This window comes from Geospiza fortis, unplaced genomic scaffold (genome assembly GCF_000277835.1).
Source record: "Geospiza fortis unplaced genomic scaffold, GeoFor_1.0 scaffold240, whole genome shotgun sequence".
NCBI lineage: Eukaryota > Metazoa > Chordata > Aves > Passeriformes > Thraupidae > Geospiza > Geospiza fortis.
This window is the reverse complement of record NW_005054379.1, coordinates 2,630,855-2,652,838: the sequence shown is the minus strand read 5'-3', so window position 1 is coordinate 2,652,838 and position 21,984 is coordinate 2,630,855. Positions and strand designations below refer to the sequence as shown.

Below are 21,984 nucleotides of genomic sequence, written 5' to 3'. Positions count from 1 at the left end.
CTCGAATTCAGAAAGGTGCACAATGCTGCTTTGGAGCTTGTACACACTGTAACAAATCAGGATGCAAATAACAGCTTGCAGAAAAGCAGTTCATTGTCAAAGTTTAGAAGCATGAGAAAAATAAAAAATAAGGAATTTATATAAGTAGTGTGATCCGACTATTAGTTTTGCCATTCTGAATTATGCATTATGAATGCATCTGCAGTTTCACAAAGCTCGACTGTTAGCTCAGCCCAACCCTTTAGATAAATGCTAGTGGAACAGTATAAGCCAGATGAACTTTATTATCAGAAGTATAAAGGACTCAGAACACGATTAGCTGCTACTGCTGCTCTTAAGTACAAAAAACCCAACAGCTCCATGCCTTTTGCAAACCCAAACCCCAACTCCAAAACCACACACACACACATAAACATGTGCACACATACAGAAATACACACAGAGATGCATCAGTCTGTGAGAATATATTCTGAGAAGAATGAGGATATATTACCTGAAAGCTGAAAGAACCATTAAAAACACATTTCTGGAATCAGAAGGCACTACCAGGGGAAACATGAGAAAGAAATTACTTGAGAAAGGATAATTTAAAGCTCTTCAAGGCCAACCAGTCCTAGGGTTCTATATCATCTTATTGTTACTGTGTAAAATATACTGTGCCGTATTTGATCTTTATTATAACCATAAAGAAATTGTTCTTATTTTTTATCTCGGGCGTGCCATATCATCATGAATGTGTAACAGGAAAATGTTGTGTAAGAAGATCCAATCCCAAAGACCTATTTAACACTGCCAAAAGAAAGATAGAAAGCATAAAGAAGCCTGCACCTCTGCTTTTCTGTGGCTTTGAAGAAAACCAGAAACAGACGTCTTTCCTGCTCTCCCTAGTCTTTGTCAAAGAGTCAAGCCAAGGGACAATTCCAGAAAATCCACCTTGTTGCGGCGTGCGCGTTTTTTATGTTGACTTATATTGTACGGGTTTGGCTCTTTGTACCCTGTTTGGCATTTTCTACACCCCCCCCGCCGGGCCGTGACTGGTCCCCTGGACCTGGCCACACCCGGGTCCCTCCCCCAAAGAGGGTTCAATGGTTCTACGTTCTGCCCATCAATTTGTCCACCCAATTAACACTGTACCTTTGGGTTCCACCCTTTTGGTATTTAGGCAGGCTGCTCCCTGCATTCTTTGGCAGACACTCTCTGTACCTTTCCCTGGCAGTTGCCTCCCTTTGCCTTCCTGAATAAACCCAACCTTCCTGCAGAGGGTGCCTGCTGCTTCTCTCTCTTGTCTGTCGTCGTGGCTGGTGGCCTTATTTCCCTCTTCCCGAGGGTCAAGGCGCGAAGCCTCCCAGCTCTGCCGTGGGGGGTCGCTGCCTTAGGCTGCGGTCCAGCTGGGCCCGTCTCTCGCTCTGAGCTGTTGCCCATCGCCGCTGACCGCTGCCCCCTGAGGACTGCTGGCTGTGTGCTGTCCCCTGCTAGCCGGGAAATTTGGGGACGAACACCAGCACCACCTAATTCAGAAAGGCTAGACTCGGAAAGTCACAAAGCATCCATTTGGCGGAGACTTGACAGTTAGATGAGTGGAGTGATTCTTTCAGAGAAACAAACAGTTCATTTACAAATTACACTTCATTAGTTTGGAGATGATTAATCTAATTGCAGATGGCAAATTGCAACTAAAGCTGCGTAATTTTAGTGGAAGCACCAGTAAAACTTACTCTTCACGAAAACTAGAAGTCCAGAGGTGAATGGCTCCCTCCACACCTCAAACTGAAAGAAGGTATAAAATTCTTACAGCCTAGAGTCTTAAAGCAAGTTTAATGGGACTGGGAGGTAGAACAAAGATGTTTCAGGAACACATGCGCTTAGCTGTATTGTTTACACTTGTAAATATACCCATCATGTTTCTAGGCCTATCAGGAATACAGAGGAATACAGAGATGCTTCTGCATAGGGGTGGTCAGGAATTTTTTTTAATCCAAAAGCTGATAGTCAAAACCAAATGCACTCCTCAGCTTGGAAGATATTGAAAGGAACATGCAACTCCAAATAAAAGTTTAAAGAAATTATTGTTCAAGCACGGAACTAATTTAGCAGGCAAGAAGTCCAACAAATATCGAGAAAGCTATTAATATGGTTCAAGAGTCTTCCCTCATGAATTTCATTCTAGCAGTTACTTAATCATTAATACAGAGGTTGTCAACTTCAATAAGGGACAAAAGGCATTCTTACAAAACAATGGTACTTAGCTGGTTTGTGGAAGTATCATAAGGAGGGATTTTAAATGGGGCATTTTTGTCAATGAATAAATGGAATCATAAAGATGGGCTATCCTACATTAGCGCCTTTACATTCTTTTAATAAGCCTGGAAGACTGGTTTCATCCCAATCTCAAGAAGGAAATTCCTCCTGCATCTTGCTGCGATATTCTTCTAAACAGATATACTAGTCAAAAACTTTTTACTATATCTATGTAAGTGTCTTTTAGCTTCAGAATTACAATGTCTTAATCCTCTCTTACAGATTTCCATAGCTAATAATCCTTTCCATATTTCCTGCATAAGACTAGTGACATCTAAGTCATCATATTGACCCTGCTGCGTCAATTCACTTTGGCAAAAGCAAAAGCATACAGAAACTGGAGTCTGAGAATTCTGATGACAGATGACACCTTAACAACTGATGATATGACAAATTATTAATAATCCATCTGCATCTCTGAAGACATAATAATGTAAAACAGCAATGATATATAAACAACACAAGAATTATTTTCTTTTTTTTTCTATTTTCTTCAGGTATTTTGTCAATTTTTGGATAGATTTTTAAAATAAATTTATTTGAATCTTCTCTTCTTGTCAGTTAAAAAGACTTTGATGTCAAGCAGGCAAAAACCAAAGGAATAGGCAAAGCAAAGTAAGTGCAGAGATTACAGTAACTGTAATCACTGTGTGACATTATGTTCATTTGTGCTGACATTTCTGTTGGTCAAGTGGCAACTTTGCAGTTCCTGAAGTGAACTAGCAGTGCTGTGCATGCTTTATGCACACATCCCATTTGTTTTTAACAACATTGCCACTAAAAAAACAGAAAGCGAAAAACAGACATATTCTTAACATTCAGACAAAACCAAATAAAACCCAAAAATAAACACAAAATCTCCCCAACAAACGAATCAACCAACAAAAAAACCCAAACCAACCCAAAAGAAACCAAAAACCCAAACCACTAAAAAACAAACCAAAATCCAAAAACCTAAAAAAACCCTGCAGCAAGCCTCACCAGGGAGAACTGATTCATTATGTCAGCTCCTCAGGGGTTTCTAAAATAGATTTGGCAGGGCAGTGACTTTCTGACATGACTCAGGTTGTTGAGCCAGTGATCCAGAGAATGCAGCAGACATGGAGACTGCATAAGGGAAACTAGTGATCAAGAGAGGGCTTTTGTAGCCATGTTTCCAACCATAGAGTTCTAATTTATGGTCCAGATACACCTCTCTTACATAGGATCCACAAAGCCTTTTCAAGCATTAAATTAAAAAATGAAAGCAAAGATACTATATTTTAAGGACATAAATTTTAACAACATTCTTATACATCTTTAGTGTATGCTAATGAGATTACAGAGATAGTAAAGATATGAATACAAACTAAATTTTAAAAAGAGAAAATTATATGAAATTATGACAACTGGTGAGGAAGACATTGGTGCAGATACAGGACAATCTACAATAATGGTACACACAAAAGTTTTGTTTGGAGACCCAACTATGAGCTTCGAATACTGGTCAGCCTAAATGTACAACATATAAAAACTCTGGAACTTTATCCATTCCAGGTCAATTAGAAGAGTGTAGGTTATCAGGCTTGTCTAAAACTTCACTATGCAGCTGGAGAAGAACGTCTCTTTGAAACTGTAGATGCATTGAAAAAAAACAACTTCAAAGACAGTTGAATGCTATCCATCTATGAAGTCACGTCAGGATCTTAAATACATCTATGGTCCTATTCAGCTGCTTGAAAGGCTGTTGACCATTACAGATAACATATCGAGGTCCATATTTCTTCTTGTTTGCTCACACACACTATTTGCCTTGTATAATTGTGTGTTCAGCATGTGGGCTTGGCTGAGAATGGGCATATATGCAGTGCAGCACAATTCTGCCCTGTAGAGTTCATCATATTTGATTTAAATCATTTAAGCAGTATTTTTAGTATTTTCAAATACCCATAAACTGATGGTGCAAATCTCAAAACTAGAGTAATTTCTATGGTTATTACACTTGGACATTTCTATTTAACCATGGACAATTATATCCATGTATAACCCTTGAAAGTGGTAAAATTTCAAAGGTAAAAGTGAAGACATATTTACTCTGGTGCACTCACTTCATCCAGTATTGCAAAAGATTATCTGTCAGTGGCTGATGTGGACACTTGCCCTTTAGTAAGAAATGTTCTCCTACTTTACATGGGAGGGAATGTTCATTTCTTAATAGCAGGAAGCGATCACAGTCCCGTTACTCCCAGAACTATTGCCATGCCCAAGGTGATATATCACTCAGTTTTTATATTACACTATATTCAATGATTGCATTTGTTTGCAAGTGTCATATTTCATAGTTGAAATATAGTAGAATTGATGTTTTCTCTGCAGAATAGTTCTTAATACTTTGTGGAGGCTTGACTTTCAAAGGATTTGTGGATGTTATTGAAAATATTGTGATGACAGTATCCCTTGATACTGGAAGAATCATTCACAAGAGGCAAAATTGAATCTAAATGGAGGGTAAAGAATTTAAAGCACAAAGCTTGCAACCTCTACACTTACTAAGGCTTTTCTATACTACAATAAAAATAAAAGTTCTTTTGCATTTGGGTAGGACTTCTCTGTCTAAGGCATTTAAATATTAACTAAAATAAAAGTCCATGAAAAGCAGGGGAAATCCACTGCTAGGACTAACACCTTAGTTAGCAGAATTTCTATTGCTTCATTTTGTTGAAGGCAGGTCTTCAAAATGTATGTGATTTACAGTGGCTGATCTTTGGTTAAAAATGAATAAGCCAGGTGAACATAGTGGTGAAATACCATGGAGGGGATCAAAGCAGTTACATCAAGCCAGCAGAGACCTCAGAAGGTTCTACTCCTAACCCCTGCAAAGAACAGGCTCAGACATGGGGTCTGACTGGGTTTCTTAGGAATTTATTGCAAGGAATTTGGAAATCCTCCAAGGAGAAAGGCACCATCACCTCCCTGTGCCCTGCACTGATGCCTGGTTGTCCTTGTGGGGGAAAAAAATTTGTCTTAAACCTTAAAACTTTTGTTTTGGCAATGTCTTTCATTCTCCCACCAGAAATCACTGTGAAAAGAACATCCCCATCCCTGTGACCCCCTGTGATTCCCCTTCACTCTCTACTGGGATGCAGTCAGATGCTGTGAAGCCAAATCTGCTCCCACAGAACCAGTCCCACAACCTCCTTTGCTGAGTGAGTGTTCCAGCCCTGCTGTCTCTGCGAGAACCTCCAAGGTGTTAATATTTCTCCTGCTCTCTGGCCCAAGCTGGAAAATGTTTTACCCTTAGCCAAGCCACATTGAAAGTTCCCCATTAGACCCTTCTCTCTCACATGCCCACAAATGTGCACCAACAGGGCGTAGTCTATGAATATTCTTGCAGCTGTACTGAGGCTGTGTTGCACACTTAGTCTTGGTCCCCCTGCCATCTCTCAGAGGGCTAACATGTTTAAATGACAGAACTAATATCTTTGGAAAAAATAGGTAAGTTTCTTCATTAAAACTGAGAAGAGCAGTGGCTAGTTTCAAGTTAAGAACAGGTGAAAAGCAATAACCATAAGTTGAACCTAATTAAGTTCATTAGTTAAACAAATAGAGGAAAGGAATGTAGTTAGCACCACTCTACTAGCAATGTGCTTGACACTAGATAATTAGCCTTTTGGAAAAGCAACACAGAGCACCACAGTGCAGCAGCTATGCAGGTTTTCAGACTAACTTAGGAAGATCTGCATAGTGGAGTCATCAATGTAATAATCTCCCTGAGAACATGAGAGGAATGCTGTAAGTAATTTTTTTGGAAGTGGAAAGATGTATTTGTTCTTAAAAGATGCTTTTAACACTTACACTGTACAAGAGGAACAAAATTCCAAAGTGCTGCCTAGATATGCATTTGTAATCTAACTGTGTAATTTGCTTTATAACAGTGGTATGAAGAACTTTGTCATTTTGAGAGGAAGGTGGAACAGGACTGTGCTTCAGCCACATTTTTAGTATTTATGTGACTTTAATAATACCAGTATTAGCAGTATTGTCAAATTCTTCTCAGGCCAAATTTCAATTAAAAAAGACAAATAAAATTTGAAGACAGGCAAAGCAACAAATGGGAGAAATGCCAATCAGTAAATAATGTGTTTCTATTTCTCAGTTATTTGGAGCGTTATCTGGAATTAGGGCTTCTTTACTGGGGTAAGGCTTAAAGCAGAATATATATTACTTTACTGTTATAAAGGCATGCTGCGTTGCTTGCAGTTTATTTTGCCCTTGAGTGCCTTAATGACTTTTTACCTGTATTAAATCCTTGTGTTTTTGTAATGAAATGCATGCTCTTGTGCCTTAATGAGCCCTCAAATGTAATTTATAAGCAAACAATACGACTCTGCAATTGCTACATTCCCTGTTCACACATACCAGTTTTCAACATACAACACGACTTTATTTCTGGTGAATCTGTCACTCCAGCCTACTGGTGATTTCCTAGATTTGAAGTACTTTTAGTTGTCAGTCTCATCTTCCTTAGAACCTGATGGAAGTGTGGGTGTTTGTTTCTAAAATTCCTTATATTAAAGCAAAAGGACCAAAACCTCTAGCTAGGAAAGGCTGAATGTTTCCTAGTAGATAAAGGAGAAAAGGAAAGAAATAGTGATTGCATGATGATTCCAAATGTCTTCTGCAATAATTGCTAGCACTACTATGTTTTGGTGTAATCTATGTAGGTTTCCACTGCTTTGCATTCACACCAAGGGAGAGCTTCTCCCTGATTTTGACAGTATCACAGCTAATATCAGCTCTGAGAGAGAAGTTTGTCACTATAGTTTCCTTGTTTTTCCAGTGCAAAAAACAGCACAAAAATTGGAACTTAAAGAGGCACACCTGATTAATTAGACATACACTGTCATGAAGTTTGAGCAGTTATGAATAACCTAGTATCTCTTTACTGCATCTAGTCATCCAACCTGATACTACATAGTTTGCCTATTTCAATAAAACTTGGTATAAGATCACCTAATAAAAATGCTTCAACTCTTTTAAAGTTTTTCTGAAGTTGATGGATCTCTTTATAGGTTTTCTCTATAGCAGACATTCCATTGAACTTGTTTTATCTCAAGTTATGTTACCGTATACCATATTTCAGAAATATTTCATCTACCTACACTGACAGAAATCAAAATCTTCCATTACCTATGATGGTTGTATTCGTGAGTTAGTGAATTACTGTAGCTAGAAATATTTTCTGTCACTTCATTATGAATAGGAAAAATCCAGTTAGCTAAGCTATATCACTGTGAATAAATTAGGAGTAGTAGAGATGATTGATCAGAGTCTCATCTTGTATGTATGTAAAAAGGATATATGATTGTGCAATAAGTCAACTTATTTTACACCTTAGTGAATAACTATCTTCTTGTCCCTTTTTCTTTCTGTGTACATAACAATATATAGCTAATATATATCAAGTCACTATTTTCAAATAGAATCTGTGAATCTAAATGCTCTGAACAGCCACAGGGACATATTTATTCCAAAGAGTGAATCTGAAATGACACAGCTAATTAGTATGTCCTTGAAGAACTTAGGCTGCATTTATGCATATGTAATTTGGTTATGATGGATTCACTAAGGAAAGGCGAGATGTCCATATTACCTGAAGCCTATTTGAATTGAACATCTGTTTTGCTAAATGAAGAGCATTTTTGAAATGAGAATGAGCAAGAAACCTCATCTTTGCACATGGAAATAAAAGAAGGAAGGTCTTAAGACAGAGCAGTTAAGTACCAATATCTACCAACATGTTCTGGTGCTGGAAAATAACCATACAGAAAACTGCATGTTTTCTGGGCTGCCAGGACCAACCCATATATTTATAAATATGAATATTCACCATGCTGTTATAATCTATAGAAATAAAAATAAGAGATTTTTCCCTATGCTGTGTTTATTGCTACTACTTTCTAATATTTCTCAGGTAATCCATACCTGCTCATTTGTTCAATTGTACAATTATTTCAGCATTCTGAGAGAGACATTCAGAGAGAGGCAACGACAAAGCTTTCAGGCACATGTTCTGCATATGTATGTAGTGTGGCTGCAATGGACCCCAAAAAGATTCCACTGGCACTTAGTTTGGAATGAGAAGAATCAGCATGTAAGACAGTTATGGCTGACTTCATCTCTACTTAGCTTGCCTCCTAAGTCAAAAAAGCCATACAGTTACTTGCACCCTGTGCAAGTCAAGTATGTTCTCCATATGTAATGGCTGGATACACAACAATATATTTTGTAAAATCACATTCTGCAGAATGAAACATTAACAAGGTATACCATAACAAGGTATACCTATAAAGGAATATAAATAAATAACATATGTATTAATAAAGGATGAATGACCAAAAAATTGTGTCTGGACCGACATAAAGCTACACTTACTTGTGGTTTTTCAAGATTATGCAGGGATTCTGTTTTACAGATACCAGAGTGTTGGTACAGTGCGTTCTGATCATCAGAAAAGTCCAAATTGTGGAGACCTTGATTCTTCATATAAAGTTCAATACTCTTGCAATATAAGCTTGGCTTTCCGATATTAATCCTTCTAACAATAGGAACTAGAAAGAACTTACTCACTCTCCACCACTGAAACAAAAGGTTCCAGTATGAAGAAGAGCACAGTGGATGAAGAATTTGGTTATACTCTTATACTGCATTTTGTGTCATTTTACCATATTTTATCACATTTCAAAAAGCAAAAATTCTGTATTTTTTAGTTCTGAACTGCTCTTAATGAAGTGCTGTATCAGATTGACATTATCCACTGTAAAATATTGTTTTCCTTCTGAATAGTAAGAAAGAGTTAAAGTTTCTCAGTTCTGCCTTACAGCATCCTTCATCTTCAGACAGCAAATCACTCAGGGAGGGCTAACCTTCTGAAAACCTCATGTTATACTGTGTCTATTACAATTCATTTTTTGAAGCTAAGAAAGGTGTAAGATATCTCACTGCTTTCCTTCTCTATTGGTTTATCAAGACAGTGGGTGAGTCTTTCATGTTTTCATGGCAATTATTGTTAACATAGTGATATTTGCATGTATACCAGAGCTCAGATTTTTAATTAAAAATAGGTCCTGAGTAGCAGGACAAGCACTCTATGAATGTGAAAAATAATTTCTTGATTATAAGGCTTTAATCATGTGTCTACCTGAAGCATGACAGGAAATGCATAAATACTTTTATGCATCTATCTCTTCCTCATAAATTAAAATCACTACACAAATTAATCATGAGTCATATGTATAAGAGTACAAAGGATGAAAATTTCAGAGGTACTGCATTTTGGTCAGGAGCAGCTGAGTACCTGCTGTTTATAGTCTCAAGCTTTCCCACAATTGCATCTGTCATCCATTTAGGCACTTAGACTAAGAGGTAAAAGTAGAATGTAGACAGGGACCAAAGGCAATGATGTTTGTTTTACGGGCTCAATAAAATAAAAATTAACTGTTTGATCAATATACTAGAAATAAAAGAAAAACCTTCAAACCTCCAAATTGAGGAATTTTAATTTAGTTTAGGAATTTGGCAGAAAATGAAGATAAGTCGATACACAGCTTTTCCTGTTCTACTTCATGATTCATCACTCCCTTAATTTAAATATACTGTCCTAAGAATGCATTATATATAAGTAAGATAAAGTGGGAAGTGAAACTTGTATTTAATAGCTACAGACCACAGTAGTGTTTCTGGCAAATAAAATGAAAGAACCCAAGTAAATGTTCACTTCTTATTAGATTAACTTTTCATCCCTTTCCAACAACATGAACGTATATCATAAACATGCAGCTGTATTTTGACAATGGCAAGTGTTACTCACTGCAAAATACAATTAGAGAATGAAAACTGAAACAATTCTGAACATTACCTAGCTGAATTTTAAATAAAAAAGACCTTACATACAGAAAAAGGGTGGTGGTGAATGGAGATAGAATGTAGCTGTGATTTACCCCAACTTAGTAGTTTGCTTCCCATTTTGTTCTAACCCCCTGATCTTTATTTCTTAAAATTCAGGTATAGAAAGCAATAAAGTAAAATTTTTCTTCCTCTTAACTTCAAGTCGGGAACAAAATTGACTCTTAATTTCAACTTTGAGCCATCATACTGTTTTTCTCTTTTCTAGAGCATGTCCTCCTACTTGAAGATGTCTTTCCCTTGGAAGAACTAAGAGACAACATCCTCATTTTTCTAAGGTAGAGGAAATGTCCCCTTCCAACTAGCTGAGTGGACTGAACTGATTGAAATTGGATTCCTCTTCTGACTTGTTACTTTTTTAACCGTGCATCTTCCTTTTATGTGATGAGAATATTGATCGGTCAATTGATCAATTATTGACTAAATAGTGATTTTCAAATCTACAGGACTTTTATTTCTTTCATTTCTTACAGTCAAGGCATATACTTCTTCCTGTTAGATGCACTACTGCAAGGACAGAAAGCCTAGGAAAATCATCAATAAGTGAAAAACTTTTGTTTCATGGATTGAAAGGCTCAGCAGACTTCTGTTAAAAACACTGTGAAAGGCATAACTCTACACAGGAAAAATGTTTCCATTAGGCACCTGGGGCTGACTGCCTCAGGCCTTTACTAAGCAGTCAAACATCATCCCTCATTTGGGAAAATCTCCCTGTATTCTCAGCTGTGATTCTGATCACTGCGCAGTCACCCTCTTGAAAGGCTGTTTTTGCCCGTTATCTGTTCCATATTTTTCTGAAGTTCACTCACTTTGTGATTGGCATCTCACACCTCTGACACCATTTCTACATCAATAAGCTCTTAACACTAGACTAGCCAATGCCATGGTCTCACCCCTCTGCAAAAGAGAAGAGTTCCACACCACCCCCGCTTTTACATTCTTGTTCTCTCTCCAGAATGTGCCACTGATTCTCAAAGGAGTCTTAAATCTGATGACTTCAAAATGTTAAGAGAGGAGAAAGTAAGGGCTCCATAAAGCAAAGTTCTTCTGAAGTACTGGCGGATAAAGCACCTGATCTTTGTTACAAACCTGGCATACATAATCATACAGAAGTTGTTTTACTAGGAGTGGAATAAAAAAAAAATAGAAAAGAAAAAAAGGAAGAAGAAAATGGAACCACAAAACTGGTCAATGTTATGTTAACAGCATTACTGAAAATGAGGGAACCCACAAAAAGCCTAAAAAACAAGTAAAATTGCAAAAAGCAAGCAAGCAGAGTTCTGCTTAGAATTACAGGAAAATGATAAAAGCTTTTTAGAATGACTTTAATATAGCATACATTAAATCCAGGATCAGATTTTTACCATTTGAATTCTAAATAATACATGAGTCATTGGTTTACCAAATTTTTTTTCAGTGAATTCAGCTTTCAAAATGAACAATGGCAGATTAAGACCCAAGGTTAGAAAAGAATTGTACATACTCAGCTGCACATATATTTCAAGGAAGCCAAGTACAGGATTGATGGAAAAAAGTGCAAGTTTCTTACCAGCCAGCAAACAATTTTGTTTTGAAATGGTGATTTGAGAAAAAATGTTTGTTAAATGGATTCAGTTCTTAATGACAGGTGTGGCAATGTTTTCACCTCCATCCCTTTCACATGCAGATGATGACACAGGCTATACAGTCAGTGCAACCAGGGCTTAGGGCTGCAATACTTCTCAAGCTGCTGTGATGCTCCTCAGCCATCAGAGACAGCAACGCAGGTGACAGACCATGCATCACAGCTGTGCCCTTCAGCTTTAGAGTATTCAGCCTTACTGAGCCCAGGTTTTTATTGTGATTTGACCATGGCTTTTTTGGTTTGGTTTGGAGTTTTTGTGGGTTTTTTTTTCCTAAGAGTGAATGTAAGCAAGATGCAAATGAATCAAAAACCCCTAGCACTTACATACCTGGTGAGACAGAAAAAATCAAATCCTTCTATTCAGTGAATATTAGGGCAAATATTACAGTATTACTTCTTCAATGTCTAAAGTGCTTTTCATTTTCAGAAAAAAGAAAATAAGCACCAATTACATGGGATAGATTTCTCTCTTCAGAGGTTTTACAATTGTGTAAGACCAGTAGAAAAGTAAATGTGAAAGCAAAGAGTCATTCTTCTGTTTTAAAAAACTTCTGTAAAAGAAATTGTTTTGTAAGAAAATTCAGTCAGAATCTGCAAAAGGAAACAGATAAAATGAAGATTTGTCCCCCATTTTTTTAAAAAAACCCAGGCAGAATATAATTTTTCATTAAACCTTATTTAGTGATCAAGAAAGCTGTAAGAACAATTTCTTTGCAAAATTTTATGCAGTATTTTAAAAATAGCACTAAGTCTTCAAAAAGTCTTCAAGATGTGGACCACATCTCCATATATTGAGCCTGAGAACTAAAATTTGCCTGCTTTGGATGTCAAGAAGGAATTTTAGATATGTGTGCAATGTATTTTACCCCATCTTTTTTTTTGCAGCTGAACTATTTTTAGCACCATTTCTATTACATACGCTTCTCACAAACACTGTTAGCACTGGTTAAGTTTTCATTGTAGACAAAGCTCAGCAGTGCTAACTAAACTAAGACTTCTCTGATAAATGAGCTCACTGCTGGCTATCCTATATATATATCACATTATTCTCTGCTAGGAAGCAATGGATCAGCAGAAGTAGTTATTTTCTACATGAGTTCTTAGAGTGGTGAAAAAGAAATCTTCAGTATATTTTATTGCTTTTGGATTTTTATTTTATATACTGATATGAAAAATTAATTCTGACATTTGGAGAACTTCACAGGAAGTTATAGCCATCATTAAAAACACTAACCTCAATAGTCTTTACTTAGCAGAAAATGATACAGATTTCTGAGACTGAAATTTTGACAAACAAGCAAAACCAGTTCACTGACAAATAGTTTTAGACAGTGAATTTAATGAGGAGTTTTTAATTAAGCAGACTCTAAGGTTTATAGAACAAGGATGATACTGCTGAGGTTCATTTTTTATTCAGTGGGGACTCAAACTAAACAATATTAATGCTATATATATTTTCAAAGGAAGTTTATCATGGCATTTCATAAAAGCATGATTTCAACATATATTTCATCTCCTTTTATTTTTTCTCTTTGCGTGATTTTTCAAAGACCAGACAAAACTGCAGTTCCTGGAATGAACTGGCATTCTGTATGGGGCTCTTTCTATAATACAGTGTCTGACTGGATCTCTACTATAGCTTAAAAATATGAACAACACTTAAGGTTTGACTTTAGCATATAAATCTGGGTTATGTTCCAATAGATACAAAGTATTTTCTTATTTTATAATGCCCTTGTGCTAGTACTTGTAATTTCCTTTATTATTTATTACTGCATTTTATTAAAATACTGTATCTGTAAGTGAATAGTTTGATGATACACTATTATTTCATATAAACTTGATACAGTGAGGTGGGAAACACAAAAAAGCTATGTAGTTGCAAGTGTACTTTTTTTCCATATCTGAATATCACTGCTCTGAAAACCAAAACATAAGCAGCGAAAAGCTGAGTGTTCAATCTCAAAGATAGGAGAAGCACCAAAGTGAGGTTTGGAAGTTCACTTGTTTAAGTTCGTTATTGAGTTAGTAAAGCAATGTGTTTTATGTGACCATTGGGAGGTCATCCATCTTGCAACTTACTCAGCTTGGAAAATGTTTCTAATCTTACTGAATGATCAGTGAAGAAATACTTTGGTCATGCCACTTTTACAGCCAGTGATCAACACTGATGCAGGATTAAGAGAAAACTGAGGCAAGCCAATAAAAATAGTAAATTAACAAGAATCATCAAGAAGCCTGGAAACCAGGATTTATCAAGAATGACTGAAAGAGCAACAAAAAGCAAGATGTTGCTTCATACCCAAAGCTTGTCTTTTCAAGTACTTCATCTCTCTACATCTACCCTATATGTCTCTACAGGAAGATACCAAATTTGTCTCATTAAGGGATATATATTCCGAAGCAATGTCTTAGCATTTGAAGTATATTATTTAATCTGCAGCAGTTAGCAAATAAACTAATAAAATTTAAGTTATTTAGTATCAAAGAAAACTGGCGGGTATGTAGCTGGTTTGGGTTTGAATTATTGAGATCAGGTGGACTTTTCAACTTGCCTTTGTAGTTTTTATAAGCATTCTGTAAAGAAAAAAATAATTACATCTCTTACAAGTACTGAATAATGATTTTGTTTAGAGAAGCATGCTGCAAACAAACAATTTTGCTTCAAGTCTTTCATCTGACTTCTCAAAGAAACAAAGTCTGCAAAATATGGGACAGAGAAAATCTGGAAGATAGTGTTGATATTGGCAAAGATTTTCACCTCACATGTGATTTTTGATGTTGGAATTATTTTCAAACATAACAAAAGATAATAATTAATGTGTTTTATTTTATGAAATCTTTGTATACTCATCAAAATATTGGTGTAACTTCATGGAGCTAACATACACAATTTGTACTTAACAAGTACAAAGTAAATAAAGGAACTGATTATTTCCAGAATATGAGAACAACCTAAGTGACAAAAGCCTTCTCACTAGATGTTATGACTGATCATAGGTTTACCCTGCTCTAAGCAAGACTCAAAATAGTTATTGAAAAGAAATCCACTATGTGTTGCTAAAAAAAAAAAAGGAGTATCTCCAACTCATAGTCTTCCTAAAGCAGCTTCTTAGAGGCTGGGCAAATATATCAGGGAAGCATTGTATATAGTTGTTTTGAATCTTTATTCTTCTTGAAAAATGATTTTGACTTATCACTAGGAATGGAATGCTGGGACAGGGGGATCTTCAATTTGACTTTGCATATCTGTTCTTATAGTTTCACATTTGCTTCATTTTTCTGGCCTTTTCTGCATTGAAATTCCATTCTTCCTTTATCAGTTTCTTCACAGGATTAACCTGGTGATCAGGTCATATGCCACCGCTGTTGGCCTTTATTTGATATGAAAACTACAGGGTGCATAAAAGTTTGTTTGCATGATGTAAGACATTGCCTGTTCTGGATGATGCGTTGTGTGGTGGAATCTGACTCCTACTCTGTCACATGGAAGTCATCTCGTTGCCATGAAGTTGACAAGGTAATCATACCTTGTCACTGGAATGCAACAATAACTGCTATTACAACCCATGTGCTTGACTAGCATTTGAAGTCTCATCTCAAGAAATTATTTTTTCTTGCAAATTATATAAATGTATTGCATGTGCTGTTTTATTTCTTGAGATGGTGTACATCACTGTATTATGTACAGTGAATTTCGGTTCCATTGAACAGGTCATTACAAATCCTAAGAAAAGTTTGAAATAATGCAATCAACCTGCACATAAAGACCTACTTGCAGAATTCTCAAAAAATTTGCAATTTTATCTGCCAGTCCAAATATCTACATGTATAGCTGTCTGTGTGTTTTGATCTGTATTTCAAATCTTTTCTATTGAATGATGGCTAATACTAATTTCCCTCATCCTGCATCAAGCAGTAAGCATACAACAGAAAATTATATGAAATTTCCTCATTACTATTAAAGATATTCTCCCACAGGAGAAAGGAGTTTCCACTTGCTCCTCCAACACCACTTCCACAAGACACAGGCACAGATACTTGTAAAAGATTGCATTCATACATCATAGTTGCATTTTCAAGTTTTAGATTTTTTTTCATCTCTCTCAGCTAAAGAGTTTGATTCTAAATTTTGGGTCAAATCAATGATTTTGTTCTCATGTTTTGTTTTGGTTCTCCTATGAATGTAATAAAAATAAAAAAATCAAACTGATCTTAAATTGATGGGGAAGTTGCCAAGCATGTAAGCTAGTCATAAGAAAAATAATATAAAATATCTGCCCATTTCAAATTTTTCAAACAGTGAAACTCTACATGAATAGATAAAATAAATAATTGCTTGAAGAGCAGCTACTCAGAAAGGATTTTTAACAAGCTATGGATATGTCAATAATTCTCAACTGCTGTTAGAATAAATTTTCTCTTGGAAAATAGCTATATTTAAAGAAAATACTTGTTTTTCAGGTTTTTTTTTATGCAATAGGCATCAAATGAGAAGAAAGTGAAGGGCAGACTTTGAAGACCGGTGAACTTGATAGGAGTCCAAAAATTATTTCAATATCTATGTGGCAAAAATTATTGTAGGTTCCATTAAAACAAATCACTGTCTAATATTCTATTCCTGGCATGTAAATCATTTGACTACCATCCAAAAAGAAGAGCATTACTCTGCATTGACCTGATTTATTATACAGTGGAAAGAGGAACACAATTTCTCCATCTCTAGAAGTATTTTCCACATGGAATACTTCATATCTGAATTTATTTAAATAAATATTTAGAATATGTTGAGCTTATATAGTTTTGAATTTCCACATATCTTCTTTGTATGGAGCATTTAACCTTCTCAGAAAGAGGCAACTTTGGTTTGATGTATTAATTATGCAAATGAGGCACAGCTGTGAATAACAGACATGAAAGTGGACAGGTGATCAGTAAAATTATTTTGTCATGTGCAGTGAAAGGTCTTAGGATCATGGCTTAGGAACAGTCAGTAAAACCTGTTGCCTATGCTGGATTCACCATGATGGTATGCTGATGTTCTCAGGGGCTGGAAAGGTGTCCAGGTAGTCTAGGAGGATTGTTTTACATCACAGGGAACCAAATGTTGAGTTATCTTCCAGAGAAGACTTTGCTCCCTGATGTATAGAGCCACCTTGTACCTGTCAATTTATGTGGCAAGAGGCACGAATCCTTCTCTCATTAGCCTACTAAAAACATTCAGTAATCAATTACTATAGAAATATTGAAATAATTTAGGTTTCTGTCTAAGAGAATGTCAGGCGCACATTTCTGTACAACACACAAGTTGGCTGCATGGTGTAAGGAACTTGTGTCCCACAAGCTGGGATGTGCAATTTCTGGATGTAAGTCAAGCCCAGATGATGAACAACTTCAGAAGAACATGTAAATCTATCTGGTACTTCTGAGAAGGTACAAAGGCACAAGATAAAATATCTATGTGAAACAAAAATATCTACATGAAAAAATGCTACTGTTTTCCATCCAGTGTGCTCTCTGCAGGTCCAGAGATAAATCACAATCAAGTGGGTTATTCCCATGAGGTAATTCATAAAATAGGGAGTGCTAGCTTGTCATTACTGAAGTCTTAGAAAGGAAACAAAATGGTTTTCCCTTCCCATAAGAGCCTGCCTTTTCCCCATGCCACCAGCATTATACTCAGTAAGATGCCATGTCAATCTCAGAAGTGAATTATCTATTTTCTTCAATATATCTGCTAACTGGTTTCAGGTTTTCATAGTTTTTAGCTAGTTCTCACAGGACAGACTCCAAGTGAAGATGTAGGGATAAAAAAAAATCAAAAAGCATTATCTCTACTTTGAGGGCTGGATGAGAAGAGAAATAAAAGGAAACCTGAATGCATATGCATAAAACTAGACCATTATAAAAGCAGGTAAAACAATTGTTCTATCTTCTGCGCAAATAATTGTTCTAAATAATTTGTTAAAACTTCAGGGTTGTAAATTTTTGTTTTTATCCCTTTCACACTCTTGAAAACATAAAGTACAAAATAAAAAAGAAATTCAAGGAACAGAGAGAAAACACAGTGAAAGCTCTTTATCCAGATTGCCATTTAATGCCTTGCTCACTTCTCTTATTGTAGAAAATTCATCTCTCATTTAAAACCCGTTGCCACTGCAGCCGTTCCAATACTTGTGCTCTTTTCTCCCTCCTTTCCATGTGTCCCATATTTCCTCCCACAGGCCTGAAGATTACAAGTTGTGTATCTCACCCTACCTGAACTGGTGTTGTGCCCACGGGTCCACAAGGCTCAGACACCAACTTTTGCCTCCATGGAAAACTGATCTAGGACTCCTCCCTCTACTCACCATTGACTTCAACAAAATCTGCAGAAATTCCAATCTTTGAGGCATCTACTCTGTTGTATTTGATCCAAACTTGTCAGCTCCAGGGTCCTGGAGGAATAGGGATGAGAAAAAGCAGCCAATTCTGTAGGATTCTTTCCTTAGGCGCACACAATACAAGGGAGAGTGATGAGAGCATGTACAACACTGGGTCAAAAAGCAGCATTTCATGAAATATCTAAATGCATTTAAGCACTTCTTAAATGTCTATTAATGCAAAATACAGAGATGGAGCAATGTACAGACTGAATAGGCTGAACAATGTCCCCCAAAATTACCTACTAAATGAGATTCTATGACATTTTTGTGACAAATTCTAAATCATTATATAGAAAAAGCAGAGCAGAATTCTGTTGCATTCCTCTAGTCTGGCCATCAGAACCACCTCACACTTCCTCTCTTGATGGGGGCCACTAAGAATCTATTAAAATCTGACTATTCATTTACTCAGATGGAATGAGATTTTTATACATATGTGGTGATCGGAGGTTAAGTGTAAGCACAGGAAGGTCCCTGGTCCACAGATCCATCATGGACCTGTTGTCTTCTGTCAACAGCAGGATTTGTAATATAGGATCATTCAAATAGTCTTAAAACATATTCTTAAGATATATTTAATGCTGATACATCATCTATTTTGCAAGAAGTGCCCCATAATGGGAATAGATTGGTCTATTCCAGTAAAACATGATTCCTCCTCTCTTTTTTCAGCATAAAAGAAGATTAATTATTACAATATTTATCCTATTTCTTCAAAATTAAGCATCAGCATGTGCTGACGTGCTTAGTTATTGATGCCACATTATATCAAATATTGCTGTTGTGGGGGTACAGACTTTAGAGCTTTTGAAAGTAGATGAGTAAATTTTCATTTTCACCTTGTAAGGTCAGTATAATATTGTAATTAAAAACTTCCGAAGACCTCAGAAGAGAATGAAGAGTTTCAACAGTGCAAGGAGGAAAATAACAATCTTCCAAGAGCAGCAAACAAGCTTCATTTGACTTCAAGAGGACATTTTAATGAAAAGCAATAGAAAACATTTCTTCCCAAAATTAGTTTGAAATTATATGAGACTGACACAGAAAATTTCATCCCCACTGAATAAAATTCAAACCCCAGCCCAGTGTGCTGTCAGACTGCTCTATAGAGGTAACTGCATCATAGAAAGGTAACTGAAGGTAGCACTTTTTAAAGCATCTTGTTGTCATGCTGACAATATCAGCAGGTTTTCATGCTTGACCTCGCCCCAATCTAATCATACTCTGACAATCTGCTACATAATACTATTGTGGCAACCTCTGCATCTTCCTCATTGTTTAAATGCCCTGTACAGTGGATTTCTCCAGGAAAAGTACAATGTGGGCAAGAGAGGGGAGAAAATAATTTGCTACCTATACATAATGTTCTAGCTCTAATTAGTAAGATGTGAGAATGTTCCGCTTCATATCCACAAGAGATGTTTTCACTATTAAATGAAATTGAATCAATAAGCCATAACAGTTAAACAATTTCCAGGAAATAAACAGACATGTTAATAATATATCTAAGCATATTTTGGACTTCCTGATTTCTTAATATACCTAAAGGTACTACTAAAGAGAATGGGTTCTTCAGTTGAGGGCTGAAATACTTTACAAGGAGATAAATCTTATTCCTAGTTTTTCCAAGTTTAATTTTGAAGGAATCGTTTTTACTTCTGTCTTCCAAAGTTAAAACTTAGAACTCAGTAAATGAAATTTTTTCTCAAATTATGTAGAAGAAGGTCCTCCACAAGATTTCATATGATTCTTGGCATTGCTTACACAGCATATCAGACTTTCGACAGCAATGTAACTTCTTATCAATTTTGTTTAAAATACAGGTTTAATTGTCCACTTTGAAATAAGAGATGCACCAAGATTACAGGGTGTTTTATTTCTGTGGCCTCTGTTATGTTTCTTTGGGAAGAGTAATCCAAATCGGATCTTTGGAAGGAGGGAAGATTTCCTGAAACTGCTTTGAGGGAATGGTATTGAAACTTCAGAGAGCAACAAAAAGAATTCTAGCTGGGAAAAGACACCTTATTCAAAGACAGAAAAACTAAAGTAAGGGATAAAAACATAAGCCTCCAACAGATTGAAATAATTGTTTCTAGGGACAAAATGCAATACAATCTGGATAGTCACGTGTTAACAAAAAACAAGGATCCGCCTTGGCAAATACATAGCAAGTAGGGGAACAGCTAATATATATATATATATATGTGTGTATTGCATAAACCTATTCTGTTCAAACTAGTACATTTAAGCATTCTTTGTCAAAAACTACCTAATACTTATCCTGCTGACATAGTAAGGAAACAGGTTTTTCTTTAATTTAAAGGCCTCTCCTTCCTTAGAGTGTTTGGCACCCAGAAGTCTCAGCAGTTCTTTCCCAAGTTCTACACAACTTGCATTGTCCAACACAATATTTTTCCTTTTTATTATTTTTCTGAGGAAATTAATTTCCAACACAAAATACGTTAAATTTTGGTTAGAAGAAACTATAACCAAACGTGGCCACCCTCAAACTCCTTTTTAAGCTAATGGTCTCTTCTGTGAGTGGAAAAATATAGGGGGGGCATAAAGAGAAGCATAGAGATATATGTAATGCTTATTACACTAGAAAAATTGAATTTATTTAAATCCTGAAAAGATTTGCATAACATTGTTCTATCTTGTACTTCAGTTTTGAGTTTTTATTATGTCATCTTCCCTCATGCTTCTGTGATTCCTTATAACTGGCTTGAAATAAGTGAAAACATCCTTTCTTTTTCTACCACCCTCCTCCTGACCCATAGGTAAGAACATTTAAATTAGTGAGTTATTCTGGCACAGTTGTAAGACATTTCCTCACAATATCTGATCTATGAACAGAACAAGAAAATGAGAATGTGACTATCTTAGACTCCAAGGATTACACCTTTGAATTGTGAGAAAGTTTGTCTTCTCTATTGTCTAGACTGGGCTATTGCATACTATTTATGAGAGAGAAAGAATACAAAAAATCCATAGCCCAGCAATGGGAATCATATGAAAATTGCAACTTACTTTCCAGTCTTCCTACAACTCTGAATTACCAAAAGAGCTTGTAATGTTTTAAAAAGAAACAGTATTATATTTCTCTTAGGGGCCTGTCTTCCCTTATTTTTAAAGATTATCCCTTCCCTAGTCCCTAACAAACCAGCTCCTTCATGATTTATAGATATTCAGTATATAAATTCTATATATAACAAGAAAATTTATATTTGCTTAGTTTGCTGATGAAACTCTTCCTTTTCTTCACCCTTAGAAGAAGAAAAATAAATATCATCTTACTGTCTCTAATAGACTGTCAGAAATTGGAATTGAAACAAATGGGTTCTCCAGGACCCTAAAATGCTGAGCCTGGAGTTCAGACTACTGGAATAGCAGTGGGAGACTATCAGTATCTTCTGCAGAAGAGCTGAAATTCTCTTTTATTCCTTGTAATGGAAATACATTAGAAATAGGTTTTATCTTTTAATCTCTAGAAAACATGGGATTAACTCTTTTCTCTCCCTCAGTGCACATCCTTGGGAAAGCCTGCTGTTGACTTTCTCAGTGTGGAGTAAAATGTCCAATGAAAACAAATCAGAATTTTGCAGAAAAAGATTAAGTACCCAAAAAATACACTATTGATTACTAGTGTATTGATTACAATAACGCAGTTATATTTCTATTGCCTTTGTTTTT

The 21,984-nt window shown here is 36.0% G+C and overlaps 1 protein-coding gene across 3 annotated transcripts in view; it reads right to left on the bottom strand.

Annotated features, from left to right (window-relative positions):
• Window positions 1-21,984, bottom strand: part of LINGO2 (leucine rich repeat and Ig domain containing 2) — a 317,069-nt gene that overhangs the window by 88,894 nt on the left and 206,191 nt on the right. For 2 of the 3 annotated variants that reach the window (XM_031060279.1, XM_031060280.1), the window contains exon 5: window positions 18,217-18,303. The exons of the other annotated variant lie outside the window; for it this stretch is intronic. In XM_031060279.1, the coding sequence (XP_030916139.1) occupies window positions 18,217-18,261 (45 nt within the window). In that variant the 5' untranslated portion in view covers window positions 18,262-18,303. The remainder of the gene's footprint in view (window positions 1-18,216; window positions 18,304-21,984) is intronic. 3 annotated transcript variants of the gene reach the window in all.